The sequence below is a fragment of the Australozyma saopauloensis genome, chromosome 1, assembly GCF_035610405.1.
Source record: "Australozyma saopauloensis chromosome 1, complete sequence".
Taxonomy (NCBI): Eukaryota; Fungi; Ascomycota; class Pichiomycetes; order Serinales; family Metschnikowiaceae; genus Australozyma; species Australozyma saopauloensis.
Window position 1 is genome coordinate 727,424 of NC_086131.1, and position 22,055 is coordinate 749,478.

A 22,055-nucleotide genomic window follows, 5' to 3' on the forward strand; every position below is an offset into this window, starting at 1 on the left:
ATTTTTGCAACGAGGAGATGTGTCTTTTGTATCAAGGTTGGCCTTGTTCATACTGAAGCACACAGATATGCTATCAGATTAAATCGTACAAAAGACAAGAGCATAATAATATATTTTCTAGCATTATATTAATAAAACTTGACTGGATCTGTTTTTATTTTTATCAATTATGCATTTATGTACGCAACGTAGACCACGATCCTAGACCACGATCCCAGACATACCCCACAACTAATGCTACAGTCCAAAGAGACCCCATACAGCAAGGTCGTCAGAGACCGGATCGTCTTGGTCATAGCTCTCTTTGTCTTCTGTTTAGGCGCTCCACTCTTTCTTTACACGACTCGCGTCCACAGAGCGGATCTTCCCGTTCTCGAACTAGACCAACGTGTTGAAACGTTTGCAGACTCCGTGAAATTTCGTATCCCAGTATATGTCAATTCCACTAATGAAGCTGCAATTGCACAAATTCAAAGCGCAACCGACAATTACATCTCAACGACCACAAACTTAGATCTGTTGTGGAGTCTCGAGTTCAGGCCATACACACAAGAGATTGACTCGTACCAGGACTATGTTCTCTCTTTAATTGAAGACGACGAGTCATCGCTGGATCATTTGACACAATCGTTTGTGTTGTCCCCATTTTCGAAGGGTATCACAGTTGTCCTGCCTTCGTCCTTAAGCATATCGAATGTTTCACAATATGTGACGGAGGTGCTATTCAATCAAGTGTTTGGAAGCGAGATTCAAATGTTTTCTGCTCTCAAAAGCAATTCATTATCTTCAGACATGTCTTTTCCCTATTCTACAGTCTTTAATGTTGTATTCAACTTGTTTGTTCAGGATGGCACCCCGGTTGATTGGGCGATTGCAGAAGCAGTTCCTCTGATGCAGCCTATCTTTCAAGCTTTGCAGCATTATTGCAAATTCAAGGTGAGTACACAAATCCAATACTATTCTAAGCTCACCAACGAGCCAACATTCAACGAGGAGCAAAATGCAAATATAATCTCTCAGGAAAATCTACCAACGTTCGTCAATTTCGGGGACTGGAACCTCCATAATCATGAAGTGACACCCTCTATCAATTTTGTCATCTATTTCTCTGAGCTGAACTACGAGAATATCCCTCTCCTCGTTGAAGGTTCTGAAACTAATTCCTTTTCAATCCCTCAATGGGGCGGTGTATACATCTACAATCCTGCGTTACCGCCTTTGGAAGGATCGCGCATAAAGATCTCGGAGTCAGAGCTCAACAAAATTTTGGATATTTTTGCCTCTCAACTTTTCGAGCTCTTGGGTGTTCCATCTGAACCCGTTTCTCCGTTAATGAGAATCGATTCATTCCAAAGATTTTCCAGTTACAAGAATTTGAAGCGTTCCTTGGATAACTTGTCTGCTTTGGTCAAACTTTCCAATTCGCTCATCGGAATTTCCATTCCTGAGGCAACCAAAACGAATGTCGTAGACTCAATGGCTCGTTTTGATGAAGCCGTGCAAAACCTATCAGTAGCCGATTTTTCTCATGCACTCGAAAATTCTGGAATTAGTTTGGAAAGCTCTGACAAGGCTTTCTTCGAGAAAGAAATGCTTCAACAAGCGCATTTCCCCAATGAGCATAAACTCGCCATTTTCCTGCCTCTCCTTGGACCGATTTGCTCTATTGTTCTTTTCGGAATCCTCAAGAGGTTCATTGCATGGAAGAAAAACAGAAGCGCTCTCTCCCAAACAGAAAAAGCTAAAAAGGAGATCTAAAGTGTCATGTACCAATCCACTACGAGTGTCCAAGACATCAATTGCTTTGTACTAATCGTATCCATAAATTCAATGCACAGTACATATTGAGTTAGGGAATGCAAGACGGCGCTGATATAATGAATGTCGAATTTTATTTTAGTTTAATCTATATTATTTTATCTTTGTGTTTTAAATTTTTTTCGGTTGTGTTTCGTACCACCTATTGCTTTGGGTCTTACTACAACTTCCTCTTGCATACGACTATACTTTCACAGATCGCTTTCTGGTTAAGGATATCGGCAAAGAAAGTGCTTATATGCATGATTAATCAATCGCGCGCGTAAGGGGAATTTCCAGCCTCGTCATGAAATGGTATCAAAGCAAGCATAATTCTGGAAAATATTCCTCATAAATAGTAAAAGATTAAAGATTTATTTTCCTCTTTATAAATCGCGTATTTTCATTTGATTTTATCGCTGCTCCCTTACCAAAAGTGATGACAGAGTCGCACAGCCGATGAACATATCTGTATACGGCTAGCTCCCATACTCTTTTGAAGTGTGCCTCAGTTCTTTACCAGTTTAAAACAACTTAATCCCACATTCTTTACCCAATATAGCCAAAAAGCAATCAGTCATTCCTTTGAGATTACTTCCAGTTAATTAACACCCCGCTCTTTTCGCCTGTACACCCTAAAATGTCGAATCCTCACGTTAGTGTATCGTCTAGCGTGTATTCGGAAATCGAAGCCGACTATAAAACGAAACGATCTACGAACCACTTCCCAAGTATCGAAGAAGATGAGCAAGAAAGTCTCGACTCTGATTTTGAGGGTTCTGACACGAACTCAATACGCAAGTCTCTTGACAGAATGCATTTCCCTCAGACAAAGTCTGCCCAAACGATCTTTTCGCAACAATCCCAAGAATCGCATGCGAGAAGCAATCATCTGTACAGCGATATTAGCACGAATAGCACAAGCAGTTATCATGAGCCCTACAGGCGGATAGATAACGACGAGACACCGCGTCTAAATGAACACGGTCAGTTTCTTGACCATGACAAAACTCCAAAAATGAAAGATTGGAGAGCACACACTAAAAGTCCTAAAGTCCTTGTACCAGATGCTTCAACTGAAGTCCAGAAACTGCCACCAAACTTCACTGACTCAACTCTCGCAATGAAATTTCAGCGACTTTCTTCTACTTTGCAACAGAATGACTCAAAAGTTTCTCAAGAATCCCAAAAATTTCAAGTATCTTTTTCTCTGAACGTCGAACGCGCGAAATCATTGAACCCAGGCACGTCAAGAACCAGCCAATACTACAAGAAAGTCCACTCTAATCCAAAAGATGAGCCAAGTGATAGACAACAGCAAAGTTCATACAATGGCTCTGCGTCGACCAATTCGCAACAAAATTCTTACAGTAATGACAATAATGCGAGCATGGGCTCTCAGCATGATTTTGCTTCTGGTGGCTTGAATATTTCGTTTTCGCAGGATCGAGAGTTGACAAGCGACAACTACTCCTATGTTCCTACTGAAAACTTAAGTTCTGAACAAGATCGTAGATATTCTGATCCCGATCCGGAAGCTGACATGTCTGTTTTATTTATTCGTGCCCTTCACTCCTTTGACGCGACCGAGTCTCAAACCGAGTCTATGAACTCCGTGTGTCTATCATTCGAGAAAGGAGACTTAGCATTTGTTCACACGATCGATGATTCTGGCTGGGGTGAAGTAACACTCCTTGAAACCTTGGACAGAGGTTGGATACCAATGAATTTTTTTTCGATGGCTGTCAACAGTGCCGCAAATGTGGATACTGAAGATGGTGAAAGTGCCCTCCAATACGCTCATTACATGTGGAAGCTCTTGAATTCGTGTGGTAAATTTCTCATGAACCCAATATCTCACATAACAAAACATGGAGTCAAAACTTTTTCAATTCGAATCGTGAATGAGATTCGTGATGGTGTCCGATCTTTGTTACAGGAAACAGATTGTTTATCTCGCTCCAATGAAATTGTCATTAAGAGGCCAATAGTTCGAAAATGCAGAAAGACGCTTCTTTCAGACTGGTATAATTTGATGCTAAAAGCTAACGATTTTCGAGGAACCTCTAATTATGACAAGATTGAAATTTTGACCTTGTTGATTTTTCAGGTAATCCGCCGTGCTGCCGCGTTTTTTAGAGTCTGGTTGTCTGAGAGTAGTGATATAATCAAAAGAGAATCAGAGAAGTCTCTTCAAACAGACTTGAGTCAATATCCCCTCTTATCAAGTCCTCCAATGGCGAGACAACGGGTGACCGAAATCAATGGTATTCTCTACTCATATTTGGGTCTAATAATCGGCAGACTTGATATTATCGAGCACAACCCAGCAGGATGTGATGTCTTGGAAAGTGTTGTTCATCATATTATTCTTTTATTGCGGGAGCTTTTGTTCATCTCAAAAACCGGATCCAATTATTCTATGACAAAGCCCGCCGAACTTGACAATTCGTTGGACTCACTTCTTTCGCTTGTGAGTGAAATAGTAACGGGAGTCAAGAGCTTAGTAATTCTAACTATGAATGAGCACAAGAGAAACGCAAATCCAGAGCTTGGCAACCATAACGATGACCAGTATCTATACACAGTGGAGGGTAAACGCTTGATTTACATAGCTGCAAAGATGGTTACCACCATTCAAGTCACCATTTCATGCATCAAAAAGATATTTGAGAGTATTGGCGATTATAAATTGAGCTCCGAAAGGTCATATCCTGATTATTCGCAGATGCGCATCGATCCTGATATATTCATCAATAAGTGTACTATGGGCCTCGCGAAATCCCACTCGGTGAAAAATAGGGACTTACGATCTATGAAGCTGAAGATTCCCGCTAACTCAAACAGATATTCAATGATAAGGTCAGGTAACAAGGGCAATCTTGGTATCACAGCAAACGGTGTCAATGTTCTTCATAAGATCTTACTCGTTGAAAGTGATGATAACACTCCTTTTGGATCTGATTTGCAGGAATTTCAAAAGTATAAACCTTCAAGTGACACAGATTCAAGAAAAGATTCTTCTGCGATCAAAGATGAATTGCTCGTTGATGCCAATGGGAATTTATTAGGTGCTTCACTCAAGGGTCTCGTATTCACCTTAACGGACGAGATATCTCCTCCTGAGTACTTTTTCGTTTCTACATTTTTCATTTCCTTCAGAAGTTTTGCGAACGGGCTTGACTTAATGGAGAAATTAATCAGTCGATTCGAATCAGTTGCCGCAGACGACAACAGAAATGATATGCTGCAAGAAGTTCGAGCCAAGAATAGGCGGAAATTAATTTGCAAAGTATTTCAAATCTGGCTCGAGTCCTATTGGGATTCAGAATCAGATTCAGTCTACTTAGCCACATTGATTAATTTCTTCAACGAATGTGTTTTCAAATTCTTACCGATTGAAGCAATGAAACTAATTGAGATCGCCGTTTGTCTCATAGAACAGGAGGAAAAACCTAGTAAACAACTCGTTCATCGTCACATCACACTTGCCAAAATGGAAAGAAAGAACGCGATAACAAAGGGCTCAAACAATGACGCTTTAACTTCAAGATACTCTATGATAGACGGGTATGAGCTTTCAAGAATTAATACTAATAGTTCAGTCGCAAGCTCTTTGAAGTCTCTAACTCTTCCAATGCCGCTTGGAATTAGCGGTCAAACCTCTTCGTCGAGCTCTTTGTTGACGAAGAGCCAATTGGGCAATATCGAGGCTCTTGTTATTGCTCATCGTAGGATCTTAGGTGAGCAGTGGTGCCCCATCGATCTCATAAATTCAAGGGATTTCCGTGCCTTGGATGTGGATCCTTTGCTTCAGCGCTGGGCTACTCTTTGTCAAGGTGAGTGGAATATCACCAATCATCAAACAAGGCTCGTGGACTTCAATGGACTTGAAGTTGCAAAGCAGCTCACACTCATTGAATCGGAGATTTTCTGTTCAATTGGAGTTGATGAGCTTGTTAACAATCACTACATGTCCGAAAAAGCTCACTTAAAACGTGCAGAAAATGTGCGCATTTCAGTTTTATTCACCAACAGTCTCTCGGGCTACGTTCTCGAATCAATTTTGCAGCCAGACATTTCGTTTCAAAAGCGTACCAACATTTTGAAAACATGGCTCAAAGTGGCAATCTCATGTCTTTATTTAAGGAACTTCAATTCACTTGCAGCAATTATCACTTCCTTGCAGTCTCACTTGGTCACTAGGGTTTCAAGAATTTGGGAGGACCTTTCGGAAAAGTATCAGGACTTGTACGATTATCTATGCAGCATTATCCACCCTGAGCGTAACTATAGTGTTTACAGGACAAAACTCAAGAGCTTTCTTCTGGCCAACGACTACAATATTCCTGTCGTACCATACTTCTCTTTGTTTCTCCAGGACTTGACTTTTGTTTCAGAAGGTAATCCCAACTATAGAAAGGCTAATACGTTTCTTAACCAGAAACTCATCAACATTGATAAATACTTGAAACTCACTAGGGTCTTGGCAGATATTGAGAGTCTACAAATTCCTTACCTGAGGGAGCCCGCTGAGAAGACAAGGAAGTTCTCGATCAGTGGCCCAAAACGAAGTTCAGATTCTATGGATGACTACACCATTGCCGCTGTTCCAGCCCTCAAAGAATTGATACTCTTAGAGCTTTGGAAACTCTCTCAAGTGAACAAAAAAGACGACGACAGAGCGTGGAAACTCAGTTGTGTAATCCAACCAAGAGAGAGTTCCTCTTCTTCTCATCTGATAGATTAACAGCAGTGATGTGCAGGCATCATGCAAGCACGCGTATTTAGCCGCGCTAAGTTATGGCATTGGTACGATGACTCACATGATGCACTCCCACTGGCACAGATAATCGTATCTTTCACAAAATTCATTGGCCGGGATTTATATGCACTCTTGCATGGGGTGAAAAATATATGTAAGTGATCCGGAGTTCACTCCTCAAAACTTTTTACTTTTACCATTTTTTTCTTTGTAAACAATGTTGGGTGCTCGTAGAAATTTGAGGTTCCCAGTGTCCGTGTCAAGGAGATTGTTGGCTACACAAAGTGACGCTTCCTTATCTGTCCCATCAGAGTATCAAGCAAGATGTCCACCTTACGCCAAGTTGATTAACACCTTGGGTCAAGTCAGAGAGGTCACTGGCAATAAGCCATTGACCTTGGCTGAAAAGATCTTGTACTCACATTTGGTCGATCCAGTGGAGTCATTGGGTTCTGCTAATGGTGATCTCTCCAAGATTAGAGGCCAACAGTATTTGAAGTTGAACCCTGACCGTGTGGCCATGCAAGATGCTTCAGCTCAAACTGCGCTTCTACAGTTCATGACTACGCAAATGCCCAGTACCTGTGTCCCTGCTTCGATTCATTGTGACCATTTGATTGTGGGCAAGGACGGAGCTGACCAGGACTTGACATCATCGATCGCTACTAACAAGGAGGTCTTTGACTTCTTGCAGAGCTGTGGTGAGAAGTACGGTATCCAATTCTGGGGTCCAGGTTCCGGTATTATTCATCAGATCGTTTTGGAGAACTTCTCTGTTCCTGGTTTGATGATGTTGGGTACTGACTCCCATACTCCAAATGCTGGTGGTTTGGGTGCTATTGCCATCGGAGTCGGAGGTGCTGACGCTGTCGATGCCTTGACCGGTACTCCATGGGAATTGAAGGCTCCTAAGATTTTGGGTGTGAAGTTGGTCGGTGAGTTGAGCGGATGGTCGTCTCCAAAGGATGTCATTACATACTTGGCTGGATTGTTGACCGTCCGTGGTGGAACTGGCCACATTATTGAGTATTTTGGTGAAGGTGTCAAGTCTTTGTCCTGTACCGGTATGGCCACCATTTGTAACATGGGTGCCGAAGTCGGTGCTACCACTTCCACATTCCCTTACCAAGACGCTCACCGCAGATACTTGCAACAAACAAACAGAGGCCCAATTGCTGACGCTGCTGATGTTGCATTGAACAAATACAACTTTTTGAAAGCCGATGAGGGAGCTGACTATGACCAGATCATTGAGATTAACTTGAACACCTTGGAGCCTCATGTAAATGGTCCGTTCACTCCAGACTTGTCAACTCCAATCTCTGTCTTCGGCAAGACCGCTCAGACAGAAAAGTGGCCTTCTACTGTCAGTGCTGGTTTGATCGGTTCTTGTACAAACTCCTCTTATCAAGACATGTCTCGTGCTGCTTCGATCATTCGTCAAGCTGAAAACGCAGGTATTAAACCAAAGATCCCATTCTTTGTGACCCCTGGATCAGAAAAAATCAGAGCTACTATTGAGAGAGACGGTTTGATTGATCTTTTTGAACGTAATGGTGCTATTGTCTTGGCAAACGCTTGTGGTCCTTGCATTGGACAATGGGATAGAACTGACGTTTCGAAGACCTCAACAGAGTCTAACGCTATTTTCACTTCTTTTAACAGAAACTTCCGTGCTAGAAACGACGGTAACAGAAACACTATGAACTTTTTGACTTCCCCTGATATTGTCACTGCCATGATTTATTCAGGAGACATGAACTACAATCCAATTACGGATTCCATCAAGACTGAAAGTGGAGATTTCAAATTCACACCTCCCAAGGGTGATGAATTGCCAGGTTCCGGCTTTATTGATGGACGTGCTGAGTTCTACCCTGATCCTAACCCAAAACCAAACGCTGAAGTTGAGATCAACGTCTCACCTTCTTCTGATAGATTGCAGATTTTGGAGCCATTTGCTCCATGGTCTGGAGAGGAATTGGACACCACCGTTTTGTTGAAGGTTGAAGGTAAATGTACAACCGATCACATTTCCGCTGCTGGTGTTTGGTTGAAGTACAAGGGTCATTTGGAAAACATCTCGTACAACACTTTAATTGGAGCTGTAAACAAGGAGACTGGGGAGGTCAACAAAGCATATGACTTGGATGGATCAGCCCATTCGATTCCTGAGTTGATGTTTAAGTGGAAGCTGGAGCAAAGACCATGGATTGTCGTTGCTGAACACAACTACGGTGAAGGATCCGCTAGAGAGCATGCAGCTATGTCTCCAAGATTCACAGGAGGATCAATCATCCTTGTGAAATCTTTCGCCAGAATTCACGAGACCAACTTGAAAAAGCAAGGTATGTTGCCATTGACTTTTGCAGATGAGGCTGATTATGATAAGATTTCTTCGGGAGACAAGATCTCTACTGTCGACTTGCGTGACATGATCGCCAAGGACGGTAACAACGGTGGTCACTTGAAATTGAAGGTCACCAAAAAGGATGGATCTGAGTTTGATCTCTTGTGTAAGCACACCATGTCCAAAGACCAAATTGACTTCTTCAAGGCTGGTTCCGCCATTAATTACATCGGTAATTTGAGAAAGGCTGAAATGTCTTCTTAGGCCAATGTATCTTCGCATATAGCATTTTAATAAAAAGAGAGGTAAAACAATGGAAAATAAAAATGTCGTTACGAAAATGATAATAATTTGTAGATATTCATCTAAAAGATACGAATGGGAAGTTGTCCACGGTGTTGGGTCTTATCTCACTTCACGAATTAAAGAGCCTGGATCGAGTTTATATCAGGGTGCAAGGATTAATGGGAGTAGCCACATAACTCTTAAGCGTCGATCAAGTCGTGAGACTTGTCAGCGTCCTCTCTTTCATCCTCGTCATCGTCATCCAAGTCTCTGGCACGCTCGTAGAATTCGTTCAAAATCTTTGGACTGATTCTGTTCAACATCTCCTTAGGGAAGATTCTCAACAAAGACCAAGCAAGATCCAAGGAGTCAAAGATGGTTCTATCTTCGTAGGCACCTTGAGAGATGAAGTTCTTCTCGAACTTCTCCAAGAATTCCAAAGACAACTTGTCCTCAGCAGACAAGGCCTCCTCACCAACGACGGACTTCATAGCAGCAGCATCTCTACCGATAGCGTACTTTGCGTACAACTGGTTGGACACATCACCGTGGTCCTTTCTGGTCATACCTTCACCAATGGCGGACTTCATCAAACGAGACAAAGAAGGCAAGACATTGATTGGTGGGTAGATACCTCTGTTGTCCAATTGACGGTCAATGAAAATTTGACCCTCGGTAATGTAACCGGTCAAATCTGGAATAGGGTGAGTGATATCATCATTAGGCATAGTCAAGATAGGAATTTGAGTGATGGAACCGTTTCTACCCTCAACTCTACCAGCTCTCTCGTAGATGGTAGACAAATCTGTGTACATGTAACCTGGGTAACCTCTTCTACCTGGAACCTCCTCTCTAGCAGCAGAGACTTCTCTCAAAGCATCGGCATAGGACGACATATCGGTCAAGATAGTCAAGACGTGTCTCTCAGTTTGGTAAGCCAAGTACTCAGCAGTAGTCAAAGCCAAACGAGGAGTGATAATTCTTTCAATGGTTGGGTCATTGGCCAAGTTCAAGAACAAAGAGGTTCTGTCCAAAGATCCGTTCTCTTCGAAATCTTGCTTGAAGAATCTGGAAGTTTCCAAGTTGACACCCATAGCAGCGAAAACAATAGAGAAGTTCTCCTCATGACCATCGTGAACGTCCTTGGTTGGTCTGACCAAACCAGCTTGTCTACAAATTTGAGCGGCAATCTCATTGTGAGGCAAACCAGAGGCAGAGAAAATAGGAATCTTCTGACCTCTAGCAATAGAGTTCATGGTGTCAATGGCAGAGATACCAGTCGAAATCATCTCCTCGGGATAGATACGGGCGTAAGGGTTGATAGGGGAACCGTTGATGTCTAAGTAATCCTCCGCAAAGATCTTAGGACCCTTGTCAATAGGACGACCAGAACCGTCGAAAACACGACCCAACATGTCTTCAGACACTGAGATCTTCAAGTTCTCACCAGTGAACTCAACACGAGTCTTCTTGATGTCAATGCCCGAAGTTCCCTCGAAGACTTGGACAATGGCTTTGGAACCTCTGACCTCCAAAACCTGACCGGCTCTCACTGTTCCGTCAGGAAGGGTCAAGTTCACAATCTCATTGAAACGTGGGAACTTAACATTGTCCAAGATGACCAAAGGACCATTGACACCGCCGACAGTGTTGTAGTTGATTCTAGGCTTAATCTTGAAGCCCTCGGTGACGGCTTTTTTGTTCAATTCAAACAATTCTTTCTCAGACAACATGATGTATACTAATCAAATGCAATGACGTTTGTGTGTTGATACGATAAGCAGGAAAGCTGACCGAACTGTCGAGAGAAGTGTTATCGGGGCTGGACGATAATTTGGCAGTGGACATGCGGTATTAACATTCTGAGAATTACTCATGCGCTTCAGAGTTACGCGCAAATATTGCAGCCACTGGCATTGTATCTACTATTAATTCTGTAATTTAATTCAAATAAGGTTTTTTGAGTGTTTTCTGGTACTAAATAATCAGTACATGAGGCTGACCATATCCCATTCATCAAGCCGGGCCTTGGACTGTTCCAACATGGACGTTGTTACCTTGCGAGCCTCAATCCTAGACTCCTCAGAAAACGCACCAGCTCCCCCCTCAGAAATCATCGAATGCACAACCTCCATAATGTGCTTTAAATTTTGTTCTGTTGGCCTTCCCTTTTCAGTGGGCTCCTTGGTCTCAGTGCCTGATCTAAGGCTCAGACTGCTTGTATTAGATGACTGAGTCTCACTAATCATCCCGTAAATATTTATATCCTCATTTACAGCACCTAAAACCGACATATCTTTTTCTAAATTATTCTTTTTCGGTCTGTCTCTTTGTAGCAAAGAATTGTAGAATCTTTTTATGTTCGAAGGACTTGCCAGCGCAGGCACCTGGGAACTATTGATGTTCACAAGGGACATGTTGATAACAGAATCATTGGTAATTGTCAGGATTAAAGATGCGTCAGGAAAGGATGAAGATGCAAAATTTTTGGGGGTATTCCATGGTGTAATAGATTGGTCAATTACGTCACACTTGAAGTGGTCATCGAGATTGGCCAACTGATGTAGAATTTTTTCTACATCAAACAGAAACTCTTTACTTGATTCATGTCTCATTCGCGGCTTTGAACGTAGGTTACTGATAGCGCCGAGAACAGAGTTAGAATGCTTGAGCTTCTTCACTGGCATTCTGTCACAAATTTCTGACAAGATGGAGTTGAATGTCAACAAAATCTTCACCAAAATCAGTACAAATTTGAGGTAGTCTTTGGGTTTGAGTCTGGTGAAGGGCCTGGTCAAAATCTTATGTGGAACAATTACAATTTTTTTGCCATCAAGAGCTCTCTGAGAGTTCTGAACACTCGTTGCTGCTGAAGCAGGGGTTTTATCTTTATGAGGATCCTGTGAAGTCTCCACTGGTTGATCTTGTTCTTTCAAAGAAGCTCTACGGTTGAGATTTGCAGTTCGAGATGAAATCGGGATCTGGATTGTCTTGTTTTGAATTGTAATTTTGCCAAGATTCGTGCTTCCGTCTATCGAAATTGCATTTTGATTTTCACCAGTCACATTCGATAAGTCCGGTTTTGTATCTGGTTCGTGACTTTCATTGGTTATTGCGGAAATCTTATCTTGCACTGAGCGATAGAATTTCTCATCAGGTAGTAACGTCTGAAGATAAGGTAGGAAAGGTAAAGTCCCTGGCTCGTCAAGTGATAAAAGGTCTTTAAATAGGATTTGAGTTCGGATCAAATTTTCAAGAAAGTTATTCACTGCGTCAACTTTGTTATTGTAGTTGAGAAAGGACGAGAATTTGATGACTGGCTGGCCGAACAACAAAATCGATGACTTCTGTGCGCCTCGCAAACCAAGGCTTTTTGTAGGAGAATAGTTATCGAATATCAACGAACGCATAGTAGTGTAATGTTGCCTCTGTAGCGACGTAGCGTGCCGTGTGATCTGTTGAGAACTCTCAACTCGTAGTCTGGTGTCTTCGAGATGTTTTCGGGACGACTCTGCTTCGAAATCGTTGTTCAATTGCACTTTCTTTCTTTGGAAACATTGCTCTCTGCGAGCAATTTCACCTCTGAGCTCACTTAGTTTAGATTCAGCTGTGGCAATCTTCTCTTGTAGTAGCTTCTGAGAACGGTCAATGGCCTGGAGTTTTGTTTTCACGTTCTGGGTGTCAAGTCTTCGGAGCTGAAGAGATAGACTCTTCACAGCCTCTTCGCTGGTTTGCAATTGAGTGTGCGTGACTTTAGGGTCCGTTTCTCTTTGTAGTCCATGCTCTAATTTATTATCGCAGCTGTCAAAAATGAGATTGATTTCTTGTCGTAGTTCCAAAGTGATATTCTCGTTTTCGATGACGGAGTTTCTGACTAATTCGATATCATTATGGATACATGTTTCGCATATCAAGTCTTGATGTTTGCATGTCTCAACCTTTTGGCAAATTAAACAAGACGATTGCAAACTTGAGACTGCATTAGGCGGCATACGTTATGAAGTTCACCCAGAGAGTCGCTAATTCGGATGCTATCACAAGTATCGGTAAGGTGGTGGAGTGTAACAGTAAGTTCTGCATGCCGCGATTAGATAAGTGGGAGAGAGAAGGATCCGATAAAGCCATGGAGCAGTACACATTATCGGCTTATTACTAAAATAAGGCATGTTCCCCGTAAAACCAATGTTATTATGTTCTATATACTGCTATCCGATTATTTTGTTTTGCGTGCTTCTCTGCGTTCTATAATTTCTCTTAGCATCAAATCAAGAGTGATATCCACATTCTCCGATGCATCCACGGCAATGAAGCTGCAATTCCATTGTTTTGCGTAATTTTTCCCTTGTTCGATTAAATTGGGTGACATAAGTGGCAGATTTTTGTGAGTGCAGACTATAAGAATAGGTGGTAGGCACAGCTTGTCATAAGGATCTTGTGAAATGCTTTCAGGCTTTCCACGAAGCGGAACTTCTTTTTTTACTTTTGTGTCAAACATGTTCTTAAACGCATTTTTCAAAGAAAATATGTCCGACTCTCCACAACTTGAGTGTTGCGTTCGGTACATGTAGTATTCGCTCCAAGCCTCGATAAGACCATCGCGTATCACCGGAAGATCACTCAAGGATGTTTTTGTAGGTTGCAGCACCTTAGAGTCTGCGTCATACGCAGGTATTTGGGCTGGAGGAACTGCACTATAAACTAAAACGTAGCCATCAATTGCTCCATTCAACTCAGCAGCTCCGCTAGCGACTAAAAGAGGTTCAGCATTGACAGAATGTCCTGCGTCATTCGCCAAATTCCGCAACACGTCTTTGGCAAGTTTGGCATGCAATGAGACTTCTAGGAACGGCACTGATCGGTCAGGCTCGAAGGCCGGAGTATCTATGAGTTCAGTAAGAATTGGTGTAACAGTCTTTGCAGTTTGATTTGAGCTGGTGTTTACATGATAAACTTTGTTTTTGGCAAGTGTCTGGGCTATTTCAGATAATGATGTAGTACTCGCATCTGCATTAGTTCTACTCAAACCATGTTTCATGACAGGGCTTAGTATCAAATTTGAGTCCTGTGCACCTAGAATTTCGTGTGCATTCTTATCGAGTGGATCCAATATGGGGACCAGCGCTGCACTTGGTCTATATGTATATAGCACTGGGTTTGTCTTCCTCAGGGGGTAGTACGTTTCTCTATAGTGTTTGGTGACAAGTTGTGAGATAATGGAGGTTTTGCCCGTCTTGGGACCTCCTAAAAAGGCGATCCGCACAGGACTGCTTTTGTTCCTGGGAATAGGATCTGTGCTATCTATGCTATTCTTCGTACCCGACATCAATTAACGAGTTAGAGGTATGGATCAACGCAGAATAACAATTGGGAGCTACAACAAAACGGAACAGCAAGATAAGGGGTATAAGTAAATGTTTTGGTGGAGACAATTGTTATTATAACAATTGCAATTGCACACACCAACACAAATATGGTAATGTGCGGGGCCGGCCAAGTCCGTAAACTTATAATTCAAACAAGACCACATAAAATGCTGAGCAACTGACAAGACTTAAATCCCGGAAAATAATTTAATATTTGATGGCTCTTTCATTTGTTTTGTATCTCTTGTTCATCTCCAATCACCAATGTAGGTCCCACAAAATGGCACCCGGAACGGAAAGCGGTCGTTCCTAATCGAAGAAGAACATAGACACTCACAGTTTCAATAGAATGGAACGACTATATTTATCCTGACATAGACATACGTAAGAACCATCCACTCATGCCAAAGAATCAAACCCTCTCATGCACCAACAAATTGGCTAGCTACAAAACAACATCTATGAAGCACTCAATAATTTGGGGAATTTTTGGCATGCTTATTTCGCTCACCTCAAACTTTAACACCGCAAATCTTCCAATTCTACTGCGCCTAAAAACGTCACCCGAGTCTGTTGAGCGCGAAGTAGCAGCCGTGCAACACCTACTATCCTGTAACAAGCTGTTATTTCTACAAGTCAGCACACCACCGATTAAGCGCATACCCTTAGAATACAGAATTCCATATCATCTCTGTCGCTTCTAATCTATTCTCACCAATTCGGCGGCTTTTATAAGATCTCCTCTCGCCACCTCAGTTGTAGCTGCTTCATTCCACTAAATTCAAAATGGGGCAACTTCTCTCCCACCCGGTGGAAGAGAAGGCGATTGATTTCCGCTCCTTTGATTCAATGACTTATTGCATAGGGTCCATGCAAGGATATCGTATGACCATGGAGGATGCACATGATGTCAGGATATCGGAGGACGAGTCGCTAGCAGTCTTTGGCGTATTTGATGGCCATGGAGGAAAGGACGTTGCCGAGCTTCTTCGTAAAAGACTTGTTGCATCGGTTTTCAAGGAATTGAACATTCTTGTCAGGGCCAACAAAAACGTTGAGTTGGCCACACTTACTAAAACCATCAAGAACTGCTTCTTTGCGGTGGACTCCGGATTACCGGAGCCTGCTGCCAGTAATTGTGGATCCACCGCCATCGTGACTACGATTGTGGCCAACAAATATGTAATTGTATCCAACACCGGTGATTCGCGGTCAATTTTATCTATGAAAGGAGGTCTCCCCAAGAACCTTTCTTTCGATCACAAACCATCCAACATGGGTGAGCGCGTCAGAATCGAAAACAGTGGTGGTTATGTCATCAATTCGCGCGTTAATGAGATTCTTGCATTGTCTCGTGCGTTTGGCGATTACAAATTCAAGCTACCCTGGCTTCAATTGGCTGCGCCTGGCAATAATAATTCCTTTTTGGAGCAAAACCGCAAGTTGGTCAAGAACAATTTGGTTGCGCTACCGCCAGAGTTGTATCAAGTCACGGTTGAACCGGAGTTCGTGATCTATGACATCGCGGCACTCTCCAACCCAGAGTTTGTGGTTTTGGCTTGTGATGGTATCTGGGACTGCTACACTAACAACCAATTGATACTGCTTATACGCAAGAAGCTCCGTGATCGCTGGTCCTTACAGCATATTACTGAGTACATTTTGAACGATTGTATCAGCATGGCCTCTAGTGCAACTGGTATTGGTTTTGATAATATGACATTGATGATAATTGCGATCCACCCAGACAGTACAATGGACGATTGGAGCATAATGATGGAGAAACGAGTTAATGAAGAGGAGATGCGGGCAGAGGCTGCTTAGCTGTTGTTTTATTTTTATATGTTTTTACGATGACTGCAGCTCATTGACACTCTGTTAGGCCTGCCATATCTTCTCCCTAGCATGAGTATAGAGATTCTGATGGCGAATATTCTCGAATTTAATCACGAAAGTAGGAAAGTTGTAGCATTTAGTCCGCTGTTGATTGGGAGAATCGGTGATATTTATCTAGCCCTTATAGCTGTTTGGCTTGCGGTTTTCAAAAGATAGCCAAGCTAATCTCAAAATCTTTTCAAGAATTTGATATATTAATTATCCTCGCCGAGAGGATTTCAATAGAAGAGGTTGCCTAAGGTGTCTAGAACCTGGTTTTATATCGAATTAGTCCATAATGAACCCAGAGTCAAAGCATGATCTAATATCCAATTAAAAGATCATCAAACAATTTCACTCTAAAAAGCATTTTATTTAATGGTATAAGCAATGCCTGGTTTGGAACAATCAGCTCTGTTCTGTGAGCAGCCAAAATATCAGATCATAAACTGCACAGTCCCATTCAGCTATCTCGCTAAACACCGATTATTGGACCAGAATTCACTTCCAGCACCAACACCTTAGAGTACTCACTGAAGAATCTTCTCCTGAATTAATGTGCTTTGGAAACCCACAAATCCGATTTTAATATATACATGTTGACTACAAGAGTGGATTCGTTCTCCAGTGATGACAGTTACGATGACGAGATACTAAGGCTTGCTCGAGACCCGGAGTTGAATCGGCAAAAGAACAAAACCTCGCGATTAATCCTGCTCATTCTGGGGTTCTCAATAGCTGAGAGAAAAGTATCGCGTCTTTGCCAGCTATCACTTAAAATCCTTCAAACACTCGAGAAAATAGAGTTAAACCTCAAAAACTGGGCCTTCTTATCCCTTGATATCAACTCTTCAAACCATTTCGATGCCTCCAACACGGATGAAATCAAACTATTCAATACAAACGTCAGTGTCCGTGTTTTGGCAACATGCCAGGACTTAACTGTCAAGCTCAACAAGGTGTCTGCAGACATCGACTTTATCACAAAAGCACTGCGAACATTAACTCCTATCGAGTACATCAGTGATAGTGGCACTCTTCTTACGTCGCTTACTCTCCGAAGCATCCGTTTGAAGGATGAGCTCCGACGTAAAATAACTATTGCATACCTGAAAGCCACACTAATCACAATTGGAAGTGATCTAGAGACAATGCTCTCCGATGGCTTGGAAGAACAACTAGCCACGGTATCATCTTATAAACAATTTGTGGTGAGTTTGCTTGATCAATTAAATCAGGCCATCGAGGAGGAGAATGACGAGGACGTGAACGAGTGCTTCGCCGTAATCAGTGATATGGAGCAAATGTTTGAAGTATTCAAACTTGAAACGGCACAGAAAGCTAGACAGGAATTGGTTCCAGTCAAAACCTCTGGGGAAGAGACTTCACCCCTTCTGGATGAATCAGTTGATGGTAGCGAATTCTCTGTGTCTGAGGAGCCAAATTGGCCATCACAAGCAAGCTCTCAGCTGTATCTGCGTCCAATTGTTCGTTCAATTACCAAACCTTCCACTTCAGAGACAGCAAGCCATCACAGAAGTGGCCTGGTCTCTTCATTCGCATCCACAAGCATCTTGCAGAAATCCACCATTTCGGAGGAGCTTCCTTACTTAATGTCCGCTTTTAATCTGGCAAAGACCTTAGAAGAAGACATGCATCATTTCAAAGATGAGGACGACACCGTCCCCTCTCCCAACGCTAGTGCGCCTCCGCCAGCCAGACCCTCAACAACATCACAAAGTCATTTCCTAGACCACAGCAGCAAATTGCCACGAACCGCTCTATATTCAAACAGTCAAATTCTCTCACAGCCAATGTCGTCCCCGTCTTCGTATCTTTACGCTAATAACTCCTTGCTTTCAAAGTTAGGTATCAAGCCGCAAGTTATCATAGCAAATCTTCCATCTCATATGAGTGAAAGCTCTTTGAGCTCCAGCGGAGAATCAAAATTTCTGATTTCTCTGAGTTCCACAACATTTGATGAAAGCAAAGAGGATGAGGCCAAGAAAGACGTCAAAGCAATACAAGGGCGTCTCATACCATTGACAAAAGAGAACCTTGCAACTCATAACTTGACCGCTTTGTCTACTGTGGATATAGAGTTGGGCGCAGACTATGTTGAATAACCTATCCAACACTAACATATTCCCTCACATATACCCTAATTATGATACGTTACGAATTGATATTTATTGCATAAATTCCAACAAAAATGTAGGCATTACTTTTGATCACCATTAGCCTTGCATTTGAACAATTCCTTGACGAAACTCTCTCCCCAGAAACCGGAGGTGTATTTGGAAATATAGGAAAACAATTTATTGAAATTGAGCTCCTTCTTTTCCTCGGGTAATGTCAAACTCTCTTTAATGGACTCGCTCAATTCGTCGATATTCCAAGGGTTCACAATAAGAGCTCCGTTCAAGGATTGTGCGGCACCAGCAAACTCCGACAAAATCAAAGCACCCTTCTTTTCGCTTTGACAGGCGATGTATTCGTAACTCACCAAGTTCATACCATCTCTTGTAGAGCTGACAAGACAGACATCAGAAATGGCGTACAAGCTTATTAGCTCATTAAAAGGCACGGATTTGTGCATGTAGTGGATTGGCACGAACTCAACAGTGCCAAACTTACCATTGATGCGTCCAACAAGCTCATTGACCGTTGCTCTTAAGTTCTGGTATTCTTCGACGTCGCCTCTCGAGGGAACAGCGACCTGCACCAACACAACTTTGCCAATCCATTCTGGGTTTTCAGTAAGGAATACTTCGAAAGCGTGCAATTTCTGAGGAACACCCTTGATATAGTCCAATCTGTCGACACCCACGATGATCTTCACGTCCTTGAACTTGTTTTTGAGTTGCTTGACTCTTTCAACAACCTCTGGCTTTTCCAAACCGTCAGTGAAGTTGTTCACATCAATTCCGATGGGAAAAGCACCCACGCTGATTGAGCGACCTTCATATTCGATTCCGTTAGGAAGTGTCTTCAGGTTGGGTACAATTCTCGAAACCGAAGAAATAAAGTGTCTGGCGTAGTCATAAGTGTGGAAGCCGATCAAGTCACAGCTCAAAACACCAACCAAAATCTCCTTTCTCACCGGTAAGATTCTGTAAATCTCAGAGGATGGGAATGGGGTGTGGAGGAAGAAACCGAAACGAACATTCTTCTTTGAGGTGCCCAATTCCTCTCTTAGCATTTGAGGTAACAACATCAAATGGTAGTCATGAATCCAGACCAAATCGTTGTCCTCCACCTGCGAAGCAATCTTAGAAGCAAAGGTTCTGTTTGCTTCAATGTAAGCGGCCCAAGCAACCTCGTCGAAATTCATTTCACCCGGGTGGTAGTGAAACAATGGCCACAATATACTGTTAGAGAACCCATTGTAGTGCAAGTCGGCGATAGCATCACTCAAGTAGATAGCAGTGCAATTGAACTTGTCCATAAGATCCTTGTTGACTTTCTCCTGCTCGTCCTCACGGATTTCCAATCCCGGCCAGCCGAGCCATTGAAATTCAGTGGACTTCTTCAAGCCTTGGAGAGCGGTCACCAAACCGCCAGAAGACATGGAGTAGTCGTACGTGCCATCATCCTTTCTGGTGATAGTCACGGGCAATCTGTTCGACACTACCAATACTTTACCTTCTTTTCTTTCAGACATTGATGCTCAATTGAGAAAAATGTGATGCTGGTGGATGAAATAATCTAGGTTCCAGCAAGGATGGTGGGGCAATATATACAGACTTGGGGGGGACAGGGGATCGATCCAAGATAGCAAGAAAAAGAAATTAAGGGGTCGGGGAGAACCAAAAAGGGTGCGCAAATTAAGGTATTTTATCCTCTCTTAATTGACTAAACTGTAACTCAGATTTGTAATATTTCTTCAGTCTCCTTTACTTGTGTAGTGTTCTGATTCTGAAGAGGGGCTATCATAGATAGGTTGCGCGGAAGTTTAGGCACTGGCTCAGCAGTTAAGAGGTATGAAGCGCGGGGGATTGCTTCGGAACTCCTAAAAATGGACACCTTATTTTATTTTTGAGATATCCCAATTTGGCGTATCGACTGGTCTCGCCAGAATTCATACCGATCGGATCACGGTTGCTTGGATGGGTGAGAGGCTGATTTGCAGCCACCTATACCTTTACCTGGGCACAATCACCTCCTAATTATCAATACAATGCAATGTTTGAAATATGTATATCTATCGCTAGATTTCAAATCTTTAAATGGTCTAAATTTTCTGCTTCAATAAATTTGTCTTTTTTTAATCAGCCGATTTTTGTAGATTTTTTTTCTGACCATTTATTTCTGTCGCTCAACCTATCTGGGGTTCCACATTTCATGCGCAGTTACAGCTCTCGCGTTTCACACACTTACCACCTACTATATGAGCAATCCCTACGCCTCCAACGCCTACTCGGGCCAAGGTTTGGAACATCCCCAGCCTCAACATGCGGCGCTGCATTCTCAGTCGGACTCTTCCTACAACCAGTATGGATACCAACAAGGATATGGCCAACAACAATCCCTGAACCTGCAACAGTACCAACAGCAGTATCAACAACAGTACCAACAACAATACCAACAACCTTATCAAGCAGACTATCAACAAACATATCAGCAAGGCTATCAGCCCCAATCTACACAGCAGTTCCATGACCAGGCAGGTGCCGGCTATTCCCAACTGGCTCAATTCCTGCCAAACCAACAATATCTGCAACAAACACAACGAGCCCCACAACCACAACAAAACGCAGGGTATGGCAACTTCTTTTCTGACCCTGCTGCATCAATGGCTGCGCAATTCGCCAAGAACAGTCTCGGCCAGTCCAACCAATATCTCCAGCAGAACTTCGGACTGTACATCCCTGTTGCCGGCGAAATCAGCTACTACTTCAAAGTGAGTAACTCTTATGTGCTCCAGAAACTCATCCTAATACTTTTTCCGTATCGCCACCGCGATTGGTCACGTATGATTTCTGCCGAGGGTGGTAATACAAATGGCACCACAGGAGGCTCCACACTGTACGCGGCAGCAACTGAGGATGTGAACGCACCTGATTTGTACATTCCTTTGATGTCTTTCGTGACCTACATTTTGTTGTGGGCTTTATTCCTGGGTTTGAGGGGCGATTTCCACCCTGAGGTGTTTGGTTACTTGGCCTCGCAAACCTTAGCATGTTCGTTCATCGACATCGCCTTTTTCAAAATCGGGCTCTACCTTCTCAATTGCTCCACCAATTCGTCGCTCTGGGATCTCGTCGCATTCAGTGGCTATAAATATGTGCCCATTATCCTTTTGCTTTGTGCAAAGCAAGTTTTTGCTTCCTTGTGGGTTTTCGGCTTCTCTTTGGCTGTAGTCTCGAACTTGTCTGTGTTCTTGATGAGATCCTTGAAATTTTTGGTGTTGCCAATCGGTGCTGTTGATTCCAATGTCACTATTTCCAACAGCCAGAGACGTATGCGCGTGCAATTCTTGTTCTTGTACTCTGTGGTGTTCCAATTCGTCATAGTCTTGTTCATGTCACGGTAGACAGCTCTGAAGGATTATGCGAAATTAAAAGACGGCGAAATAAAAATAGAATGTGGAAATGAATAAATCGATACTATCATTGAG

At 42.7% G+C, this 22,055-nt stretch overlaps 10 protein-coding genes across 10 annotated transcripts; 6 read left to right on the forward strand and 4 right to left on the reverse strand.

Annotated features, from left to right (window-relative positions):
* Nucleotides 1–234: 234 nt before the first annotated feature.
* PUMCH_000337 (uncharacterized protein) lies at nucleotides 235–1,758 on the forward strand (the record flags this gene model as incomplete). The annotated part of the gene is made up of 1 exon (XM_063019429.1): nucleotides 235–1,758. The coding sequence occupies one exon, from the start codon at nucleotides 235–237 to the stop codon at nucleotides 1,756–1,758; it is 1,524 nt and encodes a 507-aa protein (XP_062875499.1).
* Nucleotides 1,759–2,437: 679 nt separating this feature from the next.
* On the forward strand, nucleotides 2,438–6,547 carry PUMCH_000338 (uncharacterized protein; the record flags this gene model as incomplete). The annotated part of the gene is made up of 1 exon (XM_063019430.1): nucleotides 2,438–6,547. One exon carries the CDS (start codon nucleotides 2,438–2,440, stop codon nucleotides 6,545–6,547), a length of 4,110 nt encoding a protein of 1,369 aa, XP_062875500.1.
* Nucleotides 6,548–6,779: 232 nt separating this feature from the next.
* Nucleotides 6,780–9,176, forward strand: PUMCH_000339 (uncharacterized protein; the record flags this gene model as incomplete). Its single annotated transcript, XM_063019431.1, has 1 exon — nucleotides 6,780–9,176. The coding sequence occupies one exon, from the start codon at nucleotides 6,780–6,782 to the stop codon at nucleotides 9,174–9,176; it is 2,397 nt and encodes a 798-aa protein (XP_062875501.1).
* Nucleotides 9,177–9,397: 221 nt separating this feature from the next.
* On the reverse strand, nucleotides 9,398–10,930 carry PUMCH_000340 (uncharacterized protein; the record flags this gene model as incomplete). Its single annotated transcript, XM_063019432.1, has 1 exon — nucleotides 9,398–10,930. One exon carries the CDS (start codon nucleotides 10,928–10,930, stop codon nucleotides 9,398–9,400), a length of 1,533 nt encoding a protein of 510 aa, XP_062875502.1.
* Nucleotides 10,931–11,182: 252 nt separating this feature from the next.
* On the reverse strand, nucleotides 11,183–13,189 carry PUMCH_000341 (uncharacterized protein; the record flags this gene model as incomplete). Its single annotated transcript, XM_063019433.1, has 1 exon — nucleotides 11,183–13,189. The coding sequence occupies one exon, from the start codon at nucleotides 13,187–13,189 to the stop codon at nucleotides 11,183–11,185; it is 2,007 nt and encodes a 668-aa protein (XP_062875503.1).
* Nucleotides 13,190–13,410: 221 nt separating this feature from the next.
* On the reverse strand, nucleotides 13,411–14,520 carry PUMCH_000342 (uncharacterized protein; the record flags this gene model as incomplete). Its single annotated transcript, XM_063019434.1, has 1 exon — nucleotides 13,411–14,520. One exon carries the CDS (start codon nucleotides 14,518–14,520, stop codon nucleotides 13,411–13,413), a length of 1,110 nt encoding a protein of 369 aa, XP_062875504.1.
* An 826-nt stretch (nucleotides 14,521–15,346) lies between these two features.
* Nucleotides 15,347–16,384, forward strand: PUMCH_000343 (uncharacterized protein; the record flags this gene model as incomplete). The annotated part of the gene is made up of 1 exon (XM_063019435.1): nucleotides 15,347–16,384. One exon carries the CDS (start codon nucleotides 15,347–15,349, stop codon nucleotides 16,382–16,384), a length of 1,038 nt encoding a protein of 345 aa, XP_062875505.1.
* A 647-nt stretch (nucleotides 16,385–17,031) lies between these two features.
* On the forward strand, nucleotides 17,032–18,561 carry PUMCH_000344 (uncharacterized protein; the record flags this gene model as incomplete). Its single annotated transcript, XM_063019436.1, has 1 exon — nucleotides 17,032–18,561. The coding sequence occupies one exon, from the start codon at nucleotides 17,032–17,034 to the stop codon at nucleotides 18,559–18,561; it is 1,530 nt and encodes a 509-aa protein (XP_062875506.1).
* A 95-nt stretch (nucleotides 18,562–18,656) lies between these two features.
* On the reverse strand, nucleotides 18,657–20,099 carry PUMCH_000345 (uncharacterized protein; the record flags this gene model as incomplete). The annotated part of the gene is made up of 1 exon (XM_063019437.1): nucleotides 18,657–20,099. The coding sequence occupies one exon, from the start codon at nucleotides 20,097–20,099 to the stop codon at nucleotides 18,657–18,659; it is 1,443 nt and encodes a 480-aa protein (XP_062875507.1).
* A 726-nt stretch (nucleotides 20,100–20,825) lies between these two features.
* Nucleotides 20,826–21,971, forward strand: PUMCH_000346 (uncharacterized protein; the record flags this gene model as incomplete). Its single annotated transcript, XM_063019438.1, has 1 exon — nucleotides 20,826–21,971. One exon carries the CDS (start codon nucleotides 20,826–20,828, stop codon nucleotides 21,969–21,971), a length of 1,146 nt encoding a protein of 381 aa, XP_062875508.1.
* Between the last annotated feature and the right edge of the window lie 84 nt (nucleotides 21,972–22,055).